Genomic DNA, 23,200 nt, shown 5'->3' with positions numbered 1-23,200 from the left:
AGAATGCTCTCCAGAGCTGCTAATTTTCTATTCTACGTGTACCTCTTAACTACATTCGTGGTATCTGCAATGTTGAAAACAGTGGTATGGCAAAATCAAACTTAGCGTAACAATTGCAATCCCGTCAGGCGATGACACAGTGGGGTCGTGCTAGTGAGGTTGGCGGTTCAATTTCTGGCCGCGTATGAGATGAATTTATTTAATAGTAGTACTTGAAAACGTCCCAGCTGGTTGCGAAGGCCCGATAGTGTAACTCATAGCCGCGCCCTGTTTTGGGGCCTATAATGGTAGGAAGTGTCCGAGACGAAGCACATTGCGCTGTGGAGTGTCCGTGACACCACACAGTTGGAGATGACAAATTGCGCGGCTTTACCAAGAAGTCTTTGGCTTCCGAAAAACAATGAACCGCCTAAACAAAAGTAGAAAAAAAGAAAAGTTTATTGCGAGAAATGACACGTATTGTACGCGTGTTCCAGAATTTTTCTGTCTGCGATGGAAATTGTTGTGTCATATTGGAATGGCTTCGCGTGACGTACTACGTACTTTTTAGGCCATCCTAATAATCAAATGACTCCGTCGCATCGCTTCAACGAGGACTAATTCCGAATCATGGCGTCCTTTAACAAGCGATCGTCGAGGAGAGGCTGACGACCGGGTTGCATTAAGTCACTCAGCCTACTTGGTCTACGCGCCTGCGCAAAGGCGCATCTTTCAGGGAGCGTTGTGCAGTGTACTTGCTGGCATGCTCGGCCGAATCACAGCGCCGGTCTCTATTTGCCGGCCAGCAGGCGCAAGGAGTCCGAGCTGTCCATTCGCAGCGAGGACGAGAACACGTCGTCCTTGTTCCACTTCACGTCCAAGGTGCGCTCCATGAAGCACGGCATTGCCAGCAGAAAGCTGACCCCGTTCGAGAAGAAGTATCTGCTGGCGGCCGAGCATGGTGACATACCCACCGTCACGAGGTACGTGCTGCCGCCTCTTTCTGAACACTTTTGAGAAATGCGTTTTCAAGCTTCCTTTACGTATACGGCGGCTGGGCTCCCATCTCACACCCACCCCCTGGGTATGGCCCTCACTGAGCAGAGAAAACGCGGAAATTGCGCGTTCGGCTCAGGGCCACCGGCCCCATAGCCCAATGGTCGGTCCATCAAGTACGCGACACACACATGCCAGAATGTCACCCTTACTACGTTTTTTTTTATTTGTATGATTTTTTTCTTTGGATGCACGTTGGCACAACCAAATAGGGGGTCCGGTTCCGCGTGGCCCAAGTGCACCTATACCGCTGGACACAGTCACGCTCGAGTTAGCTGGTTATGGATCAACACCCCTGGCGAAAGTAGGCAGATGTTCGAGTTTTTAATTTGATTTGACCGTATTACTTAAATGAGAGCTTTTGAGAGAATTTCGAAAGATACCAGCGGTCTTGGTTCCTGTTTAAGGGATTTCCGCATATTGGTAATACGTGGCAGTTAGTTTAGCCAGGTCAGGGTTCCGTAATATCCACAGTGGTTTGCAGCTGAGACTCACCCTACCAGGATCCTAAACCTGGCCAAGACGCGTGCGGACCTGCTCGAGCTGGACATCAACTGCGCCGATTCGCTGGGTCGCACCGCGGTGCACATGGCCATCGAGAACGAGAACTTGCCGCTACTCGAGACGTTGCTCGCTGCCAGCGTCGAGGTTCAGGACAGCCTGCTGCACGCCATCAATGCCGAGTACGTCGAGGCAGTCGAGCTGCTCCTCGACTACGAGGAGAACACCCACGTCGAAGGCGAGCGATACGTAAGTGTGCAATTCACTCAGCGTGTTCGCAACCGATAACGGGACCCTACAGAAATATTCAGTTGTGGCGCGACCCACCACCCCGTTTCAAAGGGGACGCTCATAGAATCAATCCATTCATCCTTCCATCGTAACTCATAGGGAAGCTTCTTACTTTTCGACACGCGATCAGGGTGCCCTACAATGCGCAGTTATAAAGCGAAATACACCAGGAAAGAAGCATGTGTGTCTTGCGGTAAAGCTTCGGAAACGATGGAACATGTTTAATTAGAACCTGAAGATATCCACCCAGCTGTCGGTTTAGGCTACTTTTGCCTCCTTGAAGCCCTTGGGTTCAGGAATAGCAGAGGGACGGTAAGCATGTCCGCAGTACAGATTAGTAATAGGCGATTAGATGTTTTGTGGCAGATAATTAGCGAGACCACAAACAATGAACGAGTACAAAAGTTCTTAATAGTGGATCAGAAAGCCGGGAATTCTTTGTGTGTGTGTAATTGAGTTTTTCAACGGAAGTCTGCCAGGACGGGATAAAACATCACAAGGAAAGACGTACACCGACCAATTAAAACTTTTTAAAAACATGATATTTCAGCTTCCTTACGGAAGCCTTCATCACAATGGGCGAAAAAGGCTGAAGTGCCTGTGTAAATAGGTTTTAGCATGTGGCGCGAGCATCGCGCGTAATACGACGCCAGGATTCCTTCGTTTTGATTGAGCATGTGTCCAGTTGATTGTATCTCGAGAGACTCCAGGCACAGACGTAAATTCCAGTTTCTTTCCTGGCCGATTTTAGATGTCGTCCTGTCAATAGTGTGCGCAGTCGTCGCTGGGTGTTCTTCCAAAGCACTCAAAGCCACACCTTTCTCATCCACATCGTTTTGATGTTGGCGCTGCCACTGTTTAAGGTTGCCCGACTCCCCGATGTAGACGCAATGGCAATCCGCACAGGGTATCTTGTACACAACGCCAGAAAAGGCTTCGTTCGGCAGCTTGTCCTTCCCGCCAACGAGCGCGTGCCTCAGTTTGCGCACAGGAACGTGAGCCACCTCAACGTCATATTTACGCAGCACGCGTGATAAGGTTTCGTTTATCTCGGGCATGTAAGGAATGTTAGCGCGTTTCTTCGGACGGCCACTGCCAGCTTAGAAAGGGTTGAACAAAAGATGTTCCACATCATTCATTACCGCAAGGGGTTAACCGCTCGTCGAAATAGCTTTCCAGATTGTCTGCCCATCGGAATTGTCTTGAGGTTTCGTGCAAATGCGGCCCGCACAGCCCAACAGGGAGGCAACTATTGGTCTCTTGTGAGCGTCAGGATAAACAGACCAGAAATTCAGGTATCGGCCATTGTGTGTACTATTCCTGAAAACGTTGAAAGAAAGCACATCATTGCTTCTTTTTACCAACACATCGAAAAAAGGCAGTTTCTCGTCTGCCTCCATACACACCATGAAATGAATGGCTGCTTGATTGTTTAGATGCGTGGTGAAAGCGTCCAGAGTGCAGTGCTTGATTGCACAAAAACAATGGTCAACATAGCGTAGAAAACTTCTTGGTTGATGGGCTGAGAGAAGCGAGCGCGGGACTTTTCAGGCAACCAATTGTCAGATTCGCAGCAGTCACCAAGACAGAGGCACCCATTGGTGTGCCTTGAACTTGCTTGTAGACGGCCTTATCAAAACATCCCATTGCTTAAGAGCCCGGGATAAGCGGGACCTTATCAGGCGTGCTGCGTAAATATGACGTTGAGGTGAGTCACGTTCCTTTGTGCAGCAAAGTGAGGCCCGCACTCGTTGGTGGGAAGGACAAGCTGCCGAAGGAAGCCTTTACTGGCGTTGTGCACACGATACCCTGTGCAGATTGCGATTGCGTCTACATCGGGGAGACGGGCAGGTTTGAACAGCGGCTGCGCCAACATCAAAATGATGTGGATGAAAAAAGAGTGGCTTCGAATGCTTTGCAAGAACACGCAGCGACGACTGCGCACAATATTGACGTGATGAAATTTATTCTAATTGGCTAGGAAATAAACTGGAAGTCACGTCTGTTCCTGGAGTCTCTCGAGATACAATCACCAGGACACACGCTCAAGCAAAACGAAGGAACCCTGCTCCCGTATTACGCGTCGTGCCTGAGCCACATGCTAAAACCTACTTACGCAGGCACTTCAGCATTTTTCGCCCATTATGAACAAGGCTTCCGTAAGGAAGCTGAAACATCACGTTTTCAAAAAGTTTTACTTCGTCGGTGTATGCCTTTCCTTTTCATCTTTGTGTGTGTTTGGGGTGGGGGGAGGGGTAGACCTTATTTTAAAGCATACGAAGGACATTAGGAAAAATAAGAACGAGAGCTTGCTGGTGCAACCAAGCACCCCGTTTCAAAGCGGCCGATCATAGCATCCATCCAGCCATCCGTGAGAGAAGAAAGGAGACCATTATATGCGGCTTTTTACACATTACCGGTGCTTATTACACATCACCGGCGTAACCAACTAACGCCACAACGTGTTCTACTACAGAACAGTGTAAACTGGCAAATAATTTATTACGATTGCAACAAACACTTCGAACAGTATTAGTAAGATCTTGATGAGGGCTAGTTGGTTCATACTAAGAACTGAGGTGAAACAGCGTGAAAAAGACGAGGACACAAGGAAACAAATACCATGGCAACAATACCATACCAGCGCTTGTCTGTGGTATTTGTTTCCTTGTGTCCTCGTTTTTTTCTCGCTGTTTCACCTCAGTTCTAACTTCGAACAGGCCAGCTAGCTATGCGGGTTGTGCACGCCGACGGTCTGGTGGCGCGGCCTCTCAAAGTGCACTCGGCGAGGGAGGTAGCCGTCGACCGTTAGTTTTCTGCGTCATATCTCGTACATCTCTGATTCAGATTTTCAGAGTGAAATAATTAGCCCTGTTCGCATGTGTGTGGTTTCCAAAGCTTTAATGCTTGCCGAAAAATAATTGTTGCGTGGTAGGTAATCATATACCTGCACAAACGTACCTGCGACACGATTATAATAATCGCTAACGAGGTCTCATGAGTGGGAGCAACGGCAACAATAGAGTACCGCCGTTACGTGGGAAATTTCGTGTTTTTTGGCGCTTATTGCACTCGATCGGGCTTACACGATTAAGCGATGAAGTTGATTACGGTCTACCCATGTTGTGGTTTGTCTGCATGCAGCACGGCGTGTTAAAGGAATGTCGCTTAGGTTCAGAATGCCGCTACTCCATCTTGTTGCGGCATAAAGCTGCTGTGGTTTGCGAGGACTAATTTTATTGGTTCTTTGTGATACCCGCTAAATTGTCACACCAGCTGCATATCTTGAAGTTCTCCAGGATGCATTTAATGCATGGCTTCACGCACGTTTACCTTTCGGTAGTTGCTTCATGCAGATCTGTTGATTTTTACAGCGAAGCTGGACATGGCTAGCTGATTCGTCCGTCCGTCGCCTGTACGCCGAAAACTCCTCCGGCGCAACTACATGCGCATGCGCGACCAAAAAAAAGAAAGGGAGGCGCGCGATTGGCTGTACCAGTAGGGACGTCGTTGCTTTCCGTCGCAGCCGAGGACACGTGCAGGAGTTTCTCTCCGGCTCTGAAATGGATAGGCCACGCGTCGTACGTTCTCCTGAGGAGCAGCCAGCTTTGATCAGCAACGCCACGGGTAGAACCGGGAATGAGCTTGTCTACACCGTGCCGATGCTGGAGCCTGGGCACAAGAACAGGCTCGTACAGCCGAACGCAAGCTGCAACTGCGTGCCGAGGACCTGGCAGCCTACCAAGCCATCGTTTAATGAACCGTCGTGATTAATTCTGTGACAAACACCGGGGTCGCACATTTCAGCTTCGCTGGTTAACCATCTGTACGGAGTGTTTAGGCGGTGATTTTTTAAACATATGATGGTGACCTGATCCCGGAGATGTTGCAGCCTAAAAATGTGACTCGATACGTGCTACTGGATATGTGCCCCTCGGATGACTGGTCGGTCTGAAGAGTTCCGCACGTATATGCGATTCAAGTGACCTTGAGCCTAAAGCCAGAGCCGTTATCCGGGCATCGTTGAGAGAAAGAACCAGATCATCCGGGCAACCAGCCGAAAATTGAGAAAGTGTGGTCTCTGGCCCCCAACCTCTTATATAGGACCGCATGACATATGCTAGTTACTGCCCAAACAAGTTACAAAAATATTGCTTCCGAGTTCTACTTAATGTTTGTTCATGATATCATTTGATCAAGTTGGAACTTCAAGTGCGCGGACGTATATTTTTCTTTTCAGGAACGAGGCTTTGGCCTCGCTTCGTGTGTAAGGGGCTTAAAGCATGCTGTATTCTATTGGAATGAATACACGCAAGTACTTCTTTAGGTGCTTTATTGTTTCCCCGAGCACGCCTTCGAAATTGAAGGTGCTCCGGAAATGCGTTAGAAAAGTGGCAGTGCAGGATGGCTGCTGCACAGGGTTCGATTTTCGCGGTGCCATGTTTTTGCAGCACCATGTAATGCTGTCTTAGCGGGGTTACCACGTACAGTGCATTTTTGCATTTGCATTTTGTACTCAATTGCATTCCTATTTACCTTTTACGACGCAGCCTAGGCCACAAAGGACTAAGCCTGGCCTTGGCGCCAGCGCCTGTCTACCTTGGTCGGCGCTGTTCCGCCTTTAAATATAAGGTGTGGCTCCTTTCTTCCGTAACAGATTGGAATAAAAAATACTGAAAACCTGGCAAGGCTGCAACGTTTCACGCTCCCAGCCAGGTTACTAAAAAATTTCAGATTGTGAAAACAGCAGCGAGAAGGACAGTTGGCCGACGTACGCAGCGGAATTGCATCGGCCGTGATGCGCTAACTGGCACTTTAAATTCACCTGCGCGTTTGGGGACTTCGTTGACCAGCGCATACATTTCCATGAACAAATTCATATTTAGAATCTCTTTGAGGCGACTTCGACTGCACTTATTCAGCTATTCAATGCATATTCATCGGTGGCAAGATCGCTACAATGCGCGGCGGCATCGCGCCTTGCGTAAGCGTTTGAGTTATGTCTGCACCCATGACCTGTGCCTATTTTGAGGTGCAGAAACAGTAATATAGCAAGGATTGAATAAAAAAAAAGCTATTGAGGCATCGCATTAGTCAACAAAACGAAATCGCTACTTAACGTACTTCGTACAACTAGGCTTCGCTGGGCTTGTCCCCGGGACGCGCAGGCACGTATGCGGACTGAGTTCTCCCAAACGCCGGTAACATCGTGTAAATGTCCGCTCTCTTCATACAGGCCCACGCCTGAAGTTTGACACCCGAACAAAGGAGAAATCGCTGCCGCGAACTTCAGCCATCCTTGCTGGAAAATGTTGTCGACTGCTACTACACCCCAAGCGTGCTTTTGGTAGCGTCCGCTAGGTTGCTATCAGTGGCGCCTACGTAAGCAATACACTACGCCTATAGTTGACATTCCTGAGCGTTCCCTCGAAGAGGAGAGAGAAAAGGCAGGGAGGTTAACGAGAGGTGAGTTTCCGGTTTGCTACCTTGCACTGGAGTAGGGAATATAGGGATTGTAAAGGCGACCACAAAGAGCGGGAGGCAAAAAGGAACATGAAACAAAGGAAAATAAGAAAAAGAAAGAGAAACAGGTAAGAGAAAAAGTTTCATTCACAGGCGTCCACATAGGCCAGTCGATCTCAAGAAGCGCAGTAGCGCGTGCATGGCCTTCCGAGGCGATGTTGGCCCTCTATTGCATGGCTTCCCACATTTGGCACATACCGGTTACCATTTTTTATTGCCTGTGCGAGATGCCCAGTTGAGAGTGTGATGCCATCAGAGTAATTCTCATAGTTATGCGCGCCTATTATGGGGAAGTGCTGCCATCTCTTTAGCAATACGCGAAACAGAGGTGAAGTAGATTTTGGGAAGCGATGTGAAACTCGGAGGGGGCAAACACGAGCAATTGTTTTTTTTTCTCTGAACATTTTCGCCTCATAAACATAGAAAAATTATTTTGTCATATTTGCTGGTCTCATCAATCCAAACCTAAAATTAGTTTTCTCAATTTCGTCCGCAACTACAGCAGAGAACCCGAAATCGGTATGCAATATTTGGCACAGTATGAACTTGAAAGAGAAAAAATGGTAGCGTGCTGCGTCTGTTCAATAGCCCGAAGCTGCAGGTCACTCTATCACAAGATGGAATTTTGTCGCCCGGTACCGTCAGGGTGAGAATCGTCTACCAAACCGTCGCCTGAAAAGGGAAAAGGAACTGAAATTTAAAGGACGTGGTGCTTCAAAGGAAACCACAAGCACGGTAGATGACGTGTATTGATCTATCGTGTGTACGTTTGTACGATAACCGCGCCGTGAAATTTCTGTAGAGCTTTGTTGGGAGATATCCAGTCCAAAAGACTAAGCGCTGGTTCACCTCTGCCGAGGAGTTTATCGAAATTGATTGTCCCAGCGTAGTAAAGGTCTACAACAGACACATGGGCGGGGTCGATCTGCTGGACTCACTGCTTGGACTTTACCGCTTGCATATCAAGTCGAAGAAATGGCACTTTCGAAGTTTTACGCATATGCTAGACTTATCGGTAGTAACAGCATGGCTATTGTACAGGAGGGTGCAGGAGCAGCTTGGGAAGAAACAAGTACTACCGCTGGCTCAATTAAAAACAGAAATTGCAGAATGCCTTGCCTCATATGACAAGTGCCTACCCAACAAGCGACCAAGAAGGCTTTCTAGTCAGGGCATAGAATTCCAGGTTCAAGCCAAAAAAGCACAGGGACCAGCTGCCGCAATGCCACCCAAAGACGTCCGATCTCACCAAGTCGGCCACTGGCCAGAATTTGATGAGAATAGACAAAGATGTAAGCGGCCTTCTTGCAAAAAGGAGTGGTCGGTAAGATGCAGGAAGTGCAACATTCATTCGTGCGTGAACGCAGCAAACAACGGCTTCATTTCATTCCACACATCGCGCTAAAAATACCACCATCCGTGAAGTTTTGTTTTTCGCCCGTGGCAGCAAGACCACTCGGCGAGCTTCATGGTGTCCCATATTTGGCACAAAGCTGTATCTTTATTAATACAGTTGTTACAACGGTGAAAATTTTTGTATATGTGTTTGTTCATTCAATCAATAATAAAAGCTGAAAAAATAATTTTTAAAACGAATATTTATAATTCATGCAGCAGAGGGTTTAGTGGTGCCGATGTCTTAAAATTCTTTCTTCCGACAGAGGCTGGTCGTGTGACTGGTTCAGCACGACGGAAAGTGATTGTCTCCGCACACTGTACTGCGGGCACTGGAAAAAGACATGACGAATTGTTCCCGCGTCGCAGAAATCGCCAACTGCTGCGGCGTCGGCCATCCCTATGCGGAACACGCAGGTATTGGTAAACCCGACGCCCAACCATAGTCTACACATAAGGGTCGCGTCTCTGCGCGGAAGTCTTGGTGGAAGTCGGTGGCTTAAGGTTGGATCCACGGTATATAAAGGGGGGTGCATAATGTTATTCATTCCACTCTGATGTAGTACACTGGCGTGCAAGTAGGTGGAGCATCCGTGCACCATCTGTCCTAGACAGCGGGATCGACAGGCGGCTATTTTCTACACGAGCTGAACGAGCAGCTTTATCGGCACATTCATTGCCGATGATACCATAGTGACTTCGTAGATACTGAAAAATTATCTCATGTCCTTTCTCAGTCAGGTGGTGTATGGCTTCCGTGATTTCAAATACCAACTGTTTATGCGGACCACGCCGTAAGGCTCACAAGAAACACTGTAGTGCCGTCTTCGAGTCCTGAAAATCGACCATTTGTGTCTTCGTTTGTCATTAATAAAACGTAATGTGACTCGAAGCGGAGCGAGTTTGCTGCCACTGACGTCGTCAAGTGAGAAGTTTTCAACTTGATAGTGGTGGTTTTTACTGGTGTGATGGCAGCTGCGGTAGAGCTCTTCGGCAGGATGGAGCCGTCGGTGTATGTGTGGGTGTAAGACCGGTACTTCTTATTTAATAGCAGTAGAAGACGACGACGAAGTTACTCAGTGCTAGAACGCATATGTTCCAGCTAGCCAGTGTTCGTCAAATTTTCATCTCTGGGGCGCTTTCCGCTTCCTGGCTTGAAGCGATGGACGCAGAACCTTGCGCAGGCTTGTGCAGCCAGAAGTCCGCAACCGCAAGTTTTTCCGTGACTCAAAGCACCTCGTCAACCCCCTATGAAGGCCAAAGAGAGCCTCCTACTTTAGTGGCCATGGATGCAGAGCCTACTTCCGGCCCGTCTGGCCAGAGCTCAACACTGACAAGCTCCTCATGGAAACGAGGCACCTGGTGCAGCACCAGCGAAGACACAGAGGTCTACTCTATCACAGGCAACGACTCATCGGATGACGGCTTCGTGTCGGCGAGGAGCCGAAGGGCTAAAAGGAGGCTCATCCAGGCGTCATCAGCAGCGAGTACATCAACCATGCAGGCAAGCAGTGAAGGCTGGCCGCAGACCATCCTCTTCATGCAAGTGCATTCTTCCGTCAGCCTTCGAGCATTGAACAAGCAAGCTATCTCTCTTTTTCTTGAGGGAAAGGCGCTAAATGAAATCAAGGAGGTCCCTCTGAACACACTAAACAATGTTCTAGCTGTCGACAGAATCCGTGGAACCACGCTGGTGAAGCTACGACAGATAAAAGATTTGGTCAACATAAAAGTACGACTCGTCATACACAGAGATGGGGCCTACACTGCAGATGCAATCTACGATAGTGACTCGGCAATTTCAAAGACGGACCTGCAATTCTGATAAAACCGGCATACGAAGGAGTGGTCATCACCCACGTATGCCGCCTTGAATGCAGCCGTTGCGTGAACATTGTGTTCAAGGGTTATTCCATTCATTCGCACGTAAAGGTTGTTCATTTCAGGCATGTCGTACGGAAGTTGGCCCCAAAGCTGCTTTAAGGCCATTAGTGCTTCAGGATCGGGCATATTAAGGTCGGCTGCGCAAGTTCCACAATGTGCCCTGGCGCGTGGAGTCGCACACCGTAGACATCTGCCATGCAACAAACTTTATGTGTGGCAACTGTGAAAGCACCCATGAAACGACATCTAAAGAATGCCCAAGAATCAAAAAAGGATTTCGAAGTTCCGAAGCAAATGGTCAGGACTAACTCAACCCATAGGGGAGCCTCACAAAAGATTCGGCGTTGACGTCGTCATCGAAGGAAATGCTCTAAACAGGGTGGAGTTCGTGCACCGCTTGCGCCGACGCCATCACCTTCAAATAGAAAGCCCGAGAGCGCAGGGAAGCCTCAAACGGAAAGGGCTTCCCCCGTGGAACAGTGGCCAGCGCTCACGAGCTCTCAGTCTTCTAAAGAGCCTCCACGCTCAACTCTCCCATCGAAGCCCACTTTTGTAGGTGAGGCTTCAACAGTTGACTGCCAATTTATTCTCGGGCTCAGCATATCAGGGCTATGCTGACAAACATGTATACCCCATCTGCACGAAGTGGGCTACTAGTGCTGGTCACGCTGAGCCCTGTCCCAGTAAGCCTTGAGTGAAGTCATGGCTGACAATCACCAGTCATTTCGTAAGGACTGTCAGAGAACCGCCAATCCTTCAGTCGAACGTGATAGGTCTAAGATCTCGCATCGCCGATTTTCATCAGTTTGCTCTCTCTAACCGATTCAGAATAATTGTCATCTGTGAACCAAGGTTATCACATCCAATAAGGCTATCCGGCTACAAGATAATGTTCTCATCAAGCGACTGTAAATGTAGCAAGGTCCTCGTGTTTATTCACCGTGAGCTCACTTACGTCGTCCAGCCTGTGAAACCTCATGACGACAATCAGTATGTGCGCATGACTGTTAAAAATAAAAAAGTCACCTTTGCAGCCTTGGGGTGTATCTGTCCCCATCAAGACAATATGACATCAAAAGACTAAAACACATTTTAAAAACACAACCTGGTGCGTGGATTATCACCGGGGACTTCAACGCAAACTATACCATTTGGGGAAGCTCAAAGGTTAACGCGATGGGACGACGACTAGCTTCATTAGTTTCCAACAATGGCCTCTACCTGCTGTGTGACGCGAGTTGAAAATTTCTGCTGGGAATAACGTACATCAGCTGCCTCGATTTGACTTTCGTCTCCCATAGCTTCGCCACACATGTTAAGTGGTTTTTAGACATTGAAACGCATGAAAGCGACCACATCCTCACTTACCTCAATATCAAGGGTATGTCTAACACGTGTACGTCCACCACGATACGAAGAATAGATTGGACTATTTTTAAATCTCAGATTGAGGACGTTTGTCACAAAAGCCTTTCATGTGGACTTGAGCAAGCTGTCAAAAAAAGCGGCCCAGACGTGCGCGCGTGCACTCACGTGTTCTCCAAGGTGCTCTGAAACCGGCCTGGTATTGGAGCAGCTTCGTGCGATTCGCCGTCGTGCTGAAAGAAGATATCGACGCACTAAGTCAATTCACGATCTAAGGACAGCCCGGTGAATCCAAAAGAAGATACGACGCTGCATTGATAGCCAGCATTGATAGCCAGCATTGATAAAAACATTGAATATATAACCACCAAAGCATCCAAAACCCTCGGTTTCATTACGCGTAACTTGTACTTTGCAAATCAGGCGACCAAACTCTTAGCATACAAAACTTCAGTTAGATCACTACTAGAATATGCCGGTTTCATCTGGAACCCGCATCAAGCTTAATTTGCCGATAAACTGGAATCACTTCAAAATAGGGCTTCTAGGTTTATCACAAGGAAATACGCTCGCTACTCAAGCATCACAGATATTAAATCATCTCTAAATTTAACTCACTTGAAAATAGAAGACTTGTCACCCTGCTATGTCACTTTAACAAGCTCTATCGCAATCCTTCACATAATCCCGTTCACATAATCTAACATAATCATAACATAATCACATAAGCCTTTCACATAATCTCATATCAAACCAGCACATCGCATTTTCCCCCGATTAGACCCCTGCTTCAAAGTGCAACCCAAGATAGCTCACACAAAACTTATGCGTCATTCGCCATTGTTCGCTGCCTTTTATCATTGGAATAAACTACCTGCAGATATCGTTTCCGAAAATAATTACGACGCATTTGTGAACAAACTGACCTGCTTACTTTGTGCTGGTCCTTAAATGATTATTATGAGAAGTGTATTCTTTGTACATTGTCTTGAGCATTGTGGTCCACGTGTGCGCGTCTTCGCAAACATTTATTTTATCCAGATATGTTCCCTGTTTTTCTGAGCGCTTGTTTCTTTATGCTTTTCTGATTTTTCACTGTGTTATGCAATATGATCACTTTATTGGGGTTCTTTAAGCCCCTATGTAATGCCCGTAAAGGGCCCTTAGGGTATGTGAATGAAAAAAAAAAGAAGATGCACAGTGGTGGTCAAAATATCGTGCGTCGCTAGATCCCCACAAATCACTAGCTCAAATGTGGAGTACTGTGCGAGGTCTACGTTCTCTTCCGGAACAGCGCTTTTCGTTTAAGGCCGTAGCACTATCCGAGTGCCGACAAGACACTGATGCGGCCGAAGATTTCTTTGCAATGACTGCGGGTCAGTCAACTTACACAGGTTCGTTTAGATTGAACGATATCCCAGACTCACGAGATTCACACATGAATCTGCCTTTTATAACGTAAGTCCTTGACGCGGCGCTCGCCCTATGTATTCGGTCGTCGTCGCTTGGTCCGGATGACATATCTTACTGTATACTGTGTTACCTTGGTGAACGGGCACGAAATGCACTTCTTGATATCTCTAACTATAGTCTTAGCAGGACGGCAAGGCTCCTCAAGGTCGGAAGACCAGCCGCCTGGTACCGCTTCTTAAGCCAGGCAAGTCTCCCTTAGAAATTACTTCATACCGACCAATTGCGCTGGTAGGTTGCGTCGGGAAGGTAATGGAGCGAATGATCCTCGCCAGACTGGAGTGGAACCTCGAACATTACGAAATATACCCATACGCCATGGCTACCTTTCGACGTCACCGATGTTCCCCGGACAACATTATCTATCAAAAGACGTGTGAAAGATTCTGTCGCAATGTTATTAGATATAAAGGAAGCCTATGACGACGTTCTTCATGACGCCATACTTGAGGAATGGGTCGGCCTAGACGGTAAATCACGTCTTTGGACACGCAGTTATTTATATTGGCGGACTCTAGTTGTTAACACTGAAGCTGGCCCAACCTCGCAATAGTACACGCACCATGGAGTTTCCGTAAGGTGTGTCCTGAATCCCACGTTCTTTAAACTTGTACTCACTGGTCTCGTGGAACGACTGCTGAACACGTTGAAAGTATCAGTGTATGCCGACAACTTCTGCGTGTGCGCATCTGGTGTGACACGGCCGCCGGTACGCGCAAGGCTTCAAAAAGCTGAGGCGTTAACGTCGACGTACGTAAATGAACAACGCCTCAAGATCTCGCCAGAAAAATACGCATTGGTGGCGTTTAGCCGAAAGCCAATGAGATCATACGATGTCTCTATCGACGGTCAAAGCATATCTTATGTCAGCACGCACTGATTCGAAGGCGTAATGATCGATCGTGACCTCTCCTGAAGTCCTCATGTGGCCTGCTTAAATAAGCGCCTAATAGATGCGTCTAATGTGTTCAAGCTTGAAGGAAAAGCATGGGGTACGTAAGTTCATGCAATGATGCAACCATACAGGACGCTCTTTCACGGGTATTTGCGATACAGATTGCCTGCGTTGATCAGCACCTGCAAAACTAATATACGCGTATTCAAAAGCGTCCAGGCCCAGGCACTTAGAGTGTCTTGGATTGCCGCGATGTTCGTCAACAGCTGAAACAGTTGCAATTGCACGCGACTGCCCAGCCGAGACCGATATAGTCATAGCAGCGCTCAGAGAACACGTAAGACATCTTGCTCGAGCCCCTGCCCATCATCTAGTCTCACTGTCAGAGGATCGACCACGTACCTGCCTCTTTTTGTCAGACAATACTGTCCTATAGTGCATGCCTTCCATCGGGTTATACAGCTTCAGGGAGAGCTCCGGTTCAGCCATGGTGCTTGGCTCAAGCAAACGTTCGACTAATGGTAGCATTGCCATTTGTTGGGCGTGTTGGTAAATTGAAAGCATATTTAGCGCCAGCAAACAAGGACGGAAGGGAGAAGACAACACAATGCGCTTACTAATGGTACCAGGAACACGAACAAAAGCACAACTCTCCTCTCCAGCACTCAAGCAGCTTTCACTCATCTTGCTGTACGAGACATAGAACGAGCATCATCATCTATATACTGACGCTTCAACCACGGTGAGCGAGTCAGCAGCATCGGTGATCATTCCTGCAAGAACCTCCACCGTAAAGATTCGACTGTCTCACCAGACAACATCGACTGGAGCGGAACTCGCTGCTATTCTATGTGCACTTCGCGTAATTTCTGAGGAACTGCCCATCAAACGGAGCGAGTTCTTCATTGTTTGGTTTCTGCGTTACGTGGCGGACCCCATGAGCAACTAGTTCTAGAAATCAGACTACTGCTTCAGTACCTCGTCTAGCAAGGACACGCTATTCCGTTACAGTCAATTCCAAGCGACCGTAACATAATACGCAATGAACATGCCGATGCAGCAGCACGATCTGCACATGAGGACGGTTTTAAAGACCATACCATTCTCAAAAACAGACGCAGCAGTGAAAATTCGTGTGCTTGGAAATGAAGCTATCAGATCTTTATGGAACACACCAAACTTGGAGCACAGATGTCTGCGCCAACTGGACCCATTCCTTCAACTTGGACCCCCATCTGGATTCTCTCAACTCGAGACAGCAGTACTTTGTCAACTGTGGCTTGGTGTCGCTTTCTCAAGATATTTTGCCTTCCGAGTCGGTATGGACGAGAGCACGGCTTTCAGTCACTGCGGCGGCCAGGAGACTATAGAACGCGTACTTTGCCACTGTCCTCGATACAGCGCGCACTGGCTGTCGCTAGCGGCCATGTTGGCACGCCTTGACGACAGGCCACTTTCAGAACAGACAGTCTTGGAAGGCCGACATTAACTATCGTCGCATCGAAAGTCGGTCAAGGCTTTGTTAATCTTTTTACGTCGCAGTGGCCTATTATAAAGACTATAATTATCCCGTCTTTTTTTACGCCTTCCTTTTTGTCCCCGCTCTTCTTTCCGTCTTTACTTCCCCTTTCCTTCCCCCTAGAGCAGGTAAGCAAACCGGAATATTTAACTCTAGTTAACCTTCCTGCCTTTCTCTCATTTGCATCTCTCTCTAATAGGACTAAGTTTAGCTGATTAAGAGCCGGCGATGACTAGCGGCTTTCTTCCGGACGCAAGGTCTCGTAAGATTGATCTTTAGTTGAATGAGGCACCAAGGAGAAGTCGAAAGTCTCGCGACAGGTGTGAAGCAAGGTGGTATACCTTCCGTGTGGGGATGCCGTTCGGCAGAACGAGACACGTGGTCTATCCGCAGGTAGAGAGGCTAGATGGTGGCAAGGAGTGCGGGCAAAGTGCTTTAGGTGTACTCTTAGTGCTTCAACTGCGATACGGGTATTGATGAGGTGTTCTTTGGCAATTGCATTGTTGCCACCGTGACGCGCTCCGAGGAAGACCAAGACAAATCAGTAGTTCATCATTCTGAGTGATTTGAATAGTACGCAGGCTTGTTTTACTTGCGTTAGTCAATGCTGCCAAGCTGTACCGCAAAACGCGCTTGTGGACATTCCCCAGGTCTTTCCAGCGAATAACGACAGAAGGTGAAAGATGCCTGTCAACCGCTTCTTGTTCAATACATGTAAGCTCCACGAGGTATTTGTGTCAATTATGACACCCAGGGATTTGTAAGACCGTACAAATGGTATCATCCGCCCATTGATTAACACACTGTAGTGCGTCATGGGCTTAGGCATAAATGCCACAAATGCATATTTATCCAATGAAATCTCCAGGCCTTGATCGGGGAGTTAGACTGTAGTTTCAGTGGCAGCTTTCTGGAGCATTGCGTGCAGCTCTAAGGGTGTCACTCCGGACGCCCAAACGCGTATGTCGTCCACGTACATTGACAATTTAACTGTGTTTGGAAGGTGATCAAGCGTGAGGTTAAACAGCGTAGGGCTCATACGCCGCCTTGGGGGAGGCCACAGTAGGTATAATATGTAGGAGTGTGGCCGTCCTCGCAGCTTACAAAGACATATCCCATAGAGAGATAGCTATGTATCTATCAAAATATCCGACCACCGAGGCCTCCCTCTTCGAGAGCGGGGAGGATGGCTTCATGTGTAACGTTGTCGTACGCCATTTGACGTCGAGGAAAAACAAGCGCAGGGACCTTTACACCCTTTTTGGTACTGAACATAGGTAACCAGGTCGGCGACCCTATCAATCGATGGGCGGCCACGTAGGAAGCCTGCAATGACAACTGGGTAGACGTTGTCGTATTCCAAGTACCACGCCAGGCGTCCAAGGATCATCCTTTCCATTACTTTGCCCACAAAGCTCGCCAATGCATTCAGGCGATAGTATAAAAGCTCCAACGGAGACTTGCCTGCCTTCAGTAGCGGAACTACGCGACTAGTCTTCCAGCTTGTGGGAAGTGTGCGAGTTAGCCAGGATTCCTTACACATTTCAAGCAGAAGACTCCTCGCCCGCTCACCCAGATGACGCAGAGCTCTGTAATAAATTCCGCTAGTTCGTGATGAAGACGTACGTCTGCATAAAGCTAGCGTGGCCTTGAGTTCATGGATGGAAAATTGGAGATCCATGCGGGGGTCACGTGGTGGCGAATGGAATGTGATAAGTTTTTGGAAGCTGTGAGTTGCCCGAATAATCTCGCACATAAGTATACTGCTACATCAATATCTGGTCGCTATTGGAAGGGGGCCAGAGCCTTGAATGGAAACCGCTGTACGGTTGGAGTCCTAAGCCTTCGCACCTTCTTTCGTAAGTGCTATAGGGGCTTACGAGGGCCTAGCCATTCACAGGAAGCCCTCCAGCGCTGTGACTCCATTTTATCTAACCGGCGCGGGATCTCCTTTTGTAGGCGGCCAGCAGTACGTAGGTCATCCATTGACGTCGTGCGTCGGCCGAATCGCTCGAAGTCGCCGTAATTCTATATCAAATTCAGTGAATTTCAAAGGGCACATTAGAGTAAGCGTATTGTGTTTCACTCTGCTCTTGATTGTGTTTTCCAAATTATGTAGTAAATCACCCTGACAGAGGTCTTTTATAGCAGACGGGAATTTGGTCCTGTCGACTATTTGAAGTGAATCATTTGAGTTGGAAGAGGAAAGTCCTCTGATCTTGACATATGCGGGTATATGGTACCTGCAATGAGTTTCAATGTCGGTGAAACATCCATTACGCCTGACGAGACTTCGCGAGACGAAGGCCAAGTCAAGAGCGGCATGTGGAGCCCCGTAGAAATGTAGGATTGCCGTCATTTAAAACCCAGAGTTCGTTGTTGGAGGTGAAAGATGACAAGTATCTGCCTTTCGCATTGTTTTTCGTACTTCCCCAGAGTGCATGATGGGCGTTCAAATCCACGATGATAATGCCTGGAGCAGGAAATGTTGACAAGATGTCTTGTAATTCTTGTATTTTTTTACTGAAATCTACTTGCTGGTGATGGGTAGGCACCCACAACAGTAACGGTAAGTCTTTTCTTCTTTGATGTTAAGCATATGTATTGGTTATCGTCATGAGGCGGTACAGGCTGAAGAATGTAAGTGAGGTCACTGCGAATAAACACGATAACCTTGCTGCTTTCACCAATAGTTGGCGACATAAATGATTCTTAGCTGGATTGCCTCATTCAGTTCGATAACTTCTGCTCGCAGATGATGATGATGACGATGAACTTGGCTTACACGAATTGTCGGAAATCGGCGATGCGTGATAGGAGTCCCCGGGAACTCCACTGGAAAATTGCTTCTTTTCGGAGCTCCTCCAGAAAAGGTTGTTGTTGGTGAGCCATGGTTTACTCAAGGGTTGCAGCGCCGGACTTACTGTGTCCATTAGTTGCAGTACACTTCTGGAGGACATTGTCTGCATGTTATTCAGGAACACGTAAATGGCATTAATTAAGAATCGTAGTAGTGATACCACTTGCTGATCTACATGTCGTACCCCATCCTATGTAGCAGCTTGCTCTACTGGATGTGGCAGCTGCTGTTGCTCTTCTATAGGTCGGGTACTTGAAAGCGATGGCCATTCATTTGAAGAGACATTTAGATGTTTTGTACTGTCCAGCGCCAGCGTTTGCTACGCTGCAGGTGGCGACGTTACTTGAATAGGTATTCCATTTTTCGAAGCAGTCGAACTCCTACGTGAGTACCGTCTAGGTCGACTTCGTCTACGTCGCACTGTTTCAGCGTCCACCTTGGGGCTGAATTATCCCTAACAAATTCTTTGAGCACAGGAAGTTCTTTCCTAATTTTTGGCAGTCTGGAAGAAGGACTGTGAGTGCCTTCACAGTTAGAGCACTTCAAAACAGTCGCACTACAGTGTTGTTCTGAGTGGGGCTCGGCGCATCGGGGACACATGGCAGAATTTGTGCAAGCGCCCTCGACATGGCCGATCCTCTGGCAGTTATAACATTGCAGCGGCTTTGGAACAAATGGCTGAACCGGGTAACAGAAATGGCCAACCTTAACTTAGGAGTGAATGGAGTCACCCTTGAATGTTAATATCACACAACGTGTCTTACCAAGAAGGCCGGCGTTCAAAATAACATTTCTCACTCGCTGGTTTTATGAGCACTGGAAGGTCTTCATCGGGGATCTGAATGTCAATGTCATAAATGTCTCCTAAATTGGTGGTGCCATCCGCTGGGACAACGGATCGAACCTTTATGTTACCCAACTGCGTTACATGCTGCAGGAACGGCTCAAAAACGGCAAAAGGAAATGCAATAAGGAGAGTCCTGATCGCATTATTTTTACAATCTACATGAGCAATGTAATTCAGCCTTGCTGGTTATTCAAGAAGCTTGGCGGCTTCTCGAAGGTTTCTGTGGGCAGACTGCGTGACAGTGCCCACAAAACAGTTATGTATCTTCTGTCTCTCTCTCTCTCTCTCTCTCTCTCTGTGTGTGTGTGTGTGTGTATGTGCGTGTGTGTGTGTGTGTGTGCGTGCGTGCGTGTGTGCGTGCGTGTGTGTGTGTGTGTGTTTGTGTGTGTGTGTGTGTGTGTGTGTGTGTGCGTGTGTGTGTCTGTGTGTGCGTTTCTTTTATTCTTTTTCTCTCTCACCTATCGCATCCCTTTGCCCCTTCCCAGATACAAGGTAGCCAACCGGAGATGATCTCTGGTTAACGTTCCTGTCTTTCCTTTGCCTTTCTCTCTCTCTCTCTCTCTCTTGGCGGCTTTTCCAGTAAAAGGTTTGCGATACGCTACGTTATTAGGTGCATTTGCATAGCGTGCTTAAGAATGGACTATTAAAGCTCTTACACTCAAGTAGAGAGGGCGTATTAAAAATTTTTCCAGCCATAGCTAAACCAGAATCGAAAGCATTGTTATTGAAACAGAAACCAAAACAGAGCTAAACCACGCGTCTAAATTCTCGGAAGACAAAATTATAGGTCTGACGAGCCGCTCGGGGCGCTGGCAGCAGTGCAATAGCCTGGGCCGCAGGGCCCTACGGGAGTGTCCGCTCTTGCTGAATATGTTTATGTCAGTCCACTATCGGGGCGGGGGTGGTTCCGCCGCGCATCATACGTTCGGCCGAAGAACAGCCAGCGTTTCATTAACGCCGCCTGCTGCTTTAATGGCTGCACACGTGCAGGGATTGCTCATGAAAATAAAAAAACAAGCAATAGAGCCGTTGAACGGAGAATCCTTCTGCGCCGCCGCGCTACTGACGTCATTGTCTCCACCAATAGGAGCCATTTCTCTAGGTAGCGCGAGAGGAACGAGTGTTTCTCGCGTCATAACACTATCGGAGCTGCGATGGGTCGGCCGCATGTCGTGCGTTCGGCCGAAAAATAGGCGTCGTTTGATGAACGCCGCCGGGAAGTCGCTCGAGAAAGGGCTTGTTTTCGACGTGGCGACTTCTCCGTCAGGGAGGGTGAAGCCGAGGTGTTACGACAACGGAGAGCCGCGGATGCCGAGGTTCACTTGCACCCCTCTTCAATGTACAGGAAGGGTGGTCAATTTTTTTTGTCTGTATAAAATTATATGTAAGACTTAAGACAAAATACGCAAAAGACATTGGTGGTGCCACCCACTGCACGGTTTTAAAGGGAACGCTCATTGCATCTATCCATCCACCAACTAGAGTGCCTGCATGCTATCACTCTTCTGGCGGCGAGGAAGAGAGCAGCATTCAGGCACCCTACGTATCACCTCGGCAGAACACGCCAGCGACCAGTCGGAACAGCAACCGCCCCGTGCTTTATGGTGCGATTATAAAAAAATCACGTAGTTTCGCGCAAAAGACGAAGCATCCATTGCGACAGAAAATTATTTGACGGGTATACTAACTACTGATGGTAGTTTTATCAGCCGCATAAACATTAAACATTCGCTTACAAACCAAATTACCAAGCATTGTCTAAGGCCCGCGCAAGCAAACATGAACACTTATCGCTCGATGATAGCGGTCATTTCATCTCAGAGTCCTGGAGTGAAGAAGAGCGGCCGCAGCAGCGAGAGAATTGTCCTTCGTGCTGTCTCTCGCTTCAACGCCAATTAAGCGGCAATAACACAGAGCACAAGAAGCTATCAGCCCTCGACGGGCCTAGAATCTGTACTCACCGCAGATTGCTTTCAATATAGGGCACGCCCCCGGCCGGACTCAGCCGCGCCCTCCCCCTCTTGCTGCCTTGCGTGCGATGGAGGACGGCTCGCGTCCTCCCCGCCTTCCTCCTTTACGCGCCCGAGATCGAGTCGCCATGTCCTTCTCGGCTAACCTGCACGCTTTCACAGCACACACCGGCCGTCTGAGCGGGGATGTATCCTCACTTGGCTTGCACATTTGCCCTTCGCAACGACTGCGTCAAGTAAACCAAATGCATTTAATTATAGACGACCTAAGTGTAGAGTGTTTTGGCAAAAATAAGCGCTCTTCGACGAGCTCGGGCTGGATGGCCGTCGGCCGCGGCGTCCGCCGAGCTTGGCCTAGCGGCTTGTGGCTAGCTGTCAGCAGAGCTGCCAGTCGACAACGCGCCGTTGTGATGTGTTTTGTCACTTGCAGAGTCATAATTTTATTGAGAGTGTTTGCGTAAAGCGAAGCAGTGTTGTGCAAAGTGGTTTATATAGCGTTTCTCGACGTGGATATCAAGTCTTCAGAGCCTACAAGATGGGGCGCGGGGCGCAGCTTACACCGCGCTAGCTCGTTCCGATGCTCCTACCACGTTGCCCGAATCGTCGGATCGGACGCCGAATCGCACCGTGTGTCTCCTGGTTTAGAATTTTAGCTTGTCCTGTATTTCGGGTATGCACAGGCGGACTGGGCCTCGGGGCGGAGGCGTCCTGCATAGTGCAGCCACCTGGCGGCGTAACACTCAAAAAGACAAAAACAGCTAATATTGCCGTCCAAGTGTATTCTACTTCGCTGCTGGTGCAAATTTTCGGCAGTGACGTAATCGTGTTGTTGCTGAGTATTTACATCAGCAGCAAAGTAAAATACACTTGGTTGCTCCAATATTTGTTGTGTTTGTCCAGTTGAACTCTGCGTCACCAGGTGGCTGCACCATCCGCTCACGTTTATGCCCCCGCCCCTCCACCCCAACGCCCAGTCCCCCTATGTATACCCGAATATCGGGCAAGCTAAAGCACTCTGTTATCGCACTTGGACTTTACGCGAAAGAGCATGGTGACACCGACTCCAACGGCGGATATGTGCCTGGAGTGTCCGTGTAATTTCCATCGCAATAAAACCATACAGAACGCGATCAGACATCAAAATGCAAAGAGAGTCCGCGCCGCGTTCTTGAAGCGAAAAGCTTCGCTACGCTAGTCGACACCGCGTCGCGCGAGCCGGCGTGTGTCGGAATTGGCTCCGTTTGTTTATCGCGGAGGCCGACTATACAACCGCTTGCCAGAGAATAGGCGTGCGCATTCAACATGGAAGGAGAAGAGAGTGATACTACCGATACAGAGAGCTGTGTTTATGGCTGTACAAAAATCGCAAGACAATGTGCCCAACAACGATGAATAAAGAAGTTTAATAATCCTGCATAACTTATGATATATATCATTGATAAGCAATTTGCATAACTACACAAGGCACACGTGTAGCATAACCATAAGCACACCAAAGCATATCCATAAGTGAAACCGTTAGCATAACCATAGGCTAAATCATAAAGCATAACCATAACTTAAACCGTAAGCATATCCATAAATTAAACAGTAAGCATATCCATAGGCTAAATCATAAAGCATAACCATAAGCTGAACCGTAAGC

The 23,200-nt window shown here is 48.1% G+C and overlaps 1 protein-coding gene across 1 annotated transcript in view; it reads left to right on the top strand.

Annotated features, from left to right (window-relative positions):
* The first annotated feature begins 792 nt into the window (after positions 1-792).
* The window catches only part of LOC142578586 (transient-receptor-potential-like protein), a 241,302-nt gene continuing 218,894 nt past the window's right edge, over positions 793-23,200 (top strand). The window contains exons 1-2 of the mRNA XM_075687976.1: positions 793-962; positions 1,539-1,785. Coding sequence (XP_075544091.1) covers positions 871-962; positions 1,539-1,785 — 339 coding nt within the window. The 5' untranslated portion in view covers positions 793-870. The remainder of the gene's footprint in view (positions 963-1,538; positions 1,786-23,200) is intronic.

This window comes from Dermacentor variabilis, chromosome 4, assembly GCF_050947875.1.
Source record: "Dermacentor variabilis isolate Ectoservices chromosome 4, ASM5094787v1, whole genome shotgun sequence".
Classification (NCBI taxonomy): Eukaryota; Metazoa; Arthropoda; class Arachnida; order Ixodida; family Ixodidae; genus Dermacentor; species Dermacentor variabilis.
Note: the sequence above shows the minus strand (reverse complement) of the source record. Positions and strands in the feature narration are given on the sequence as shown.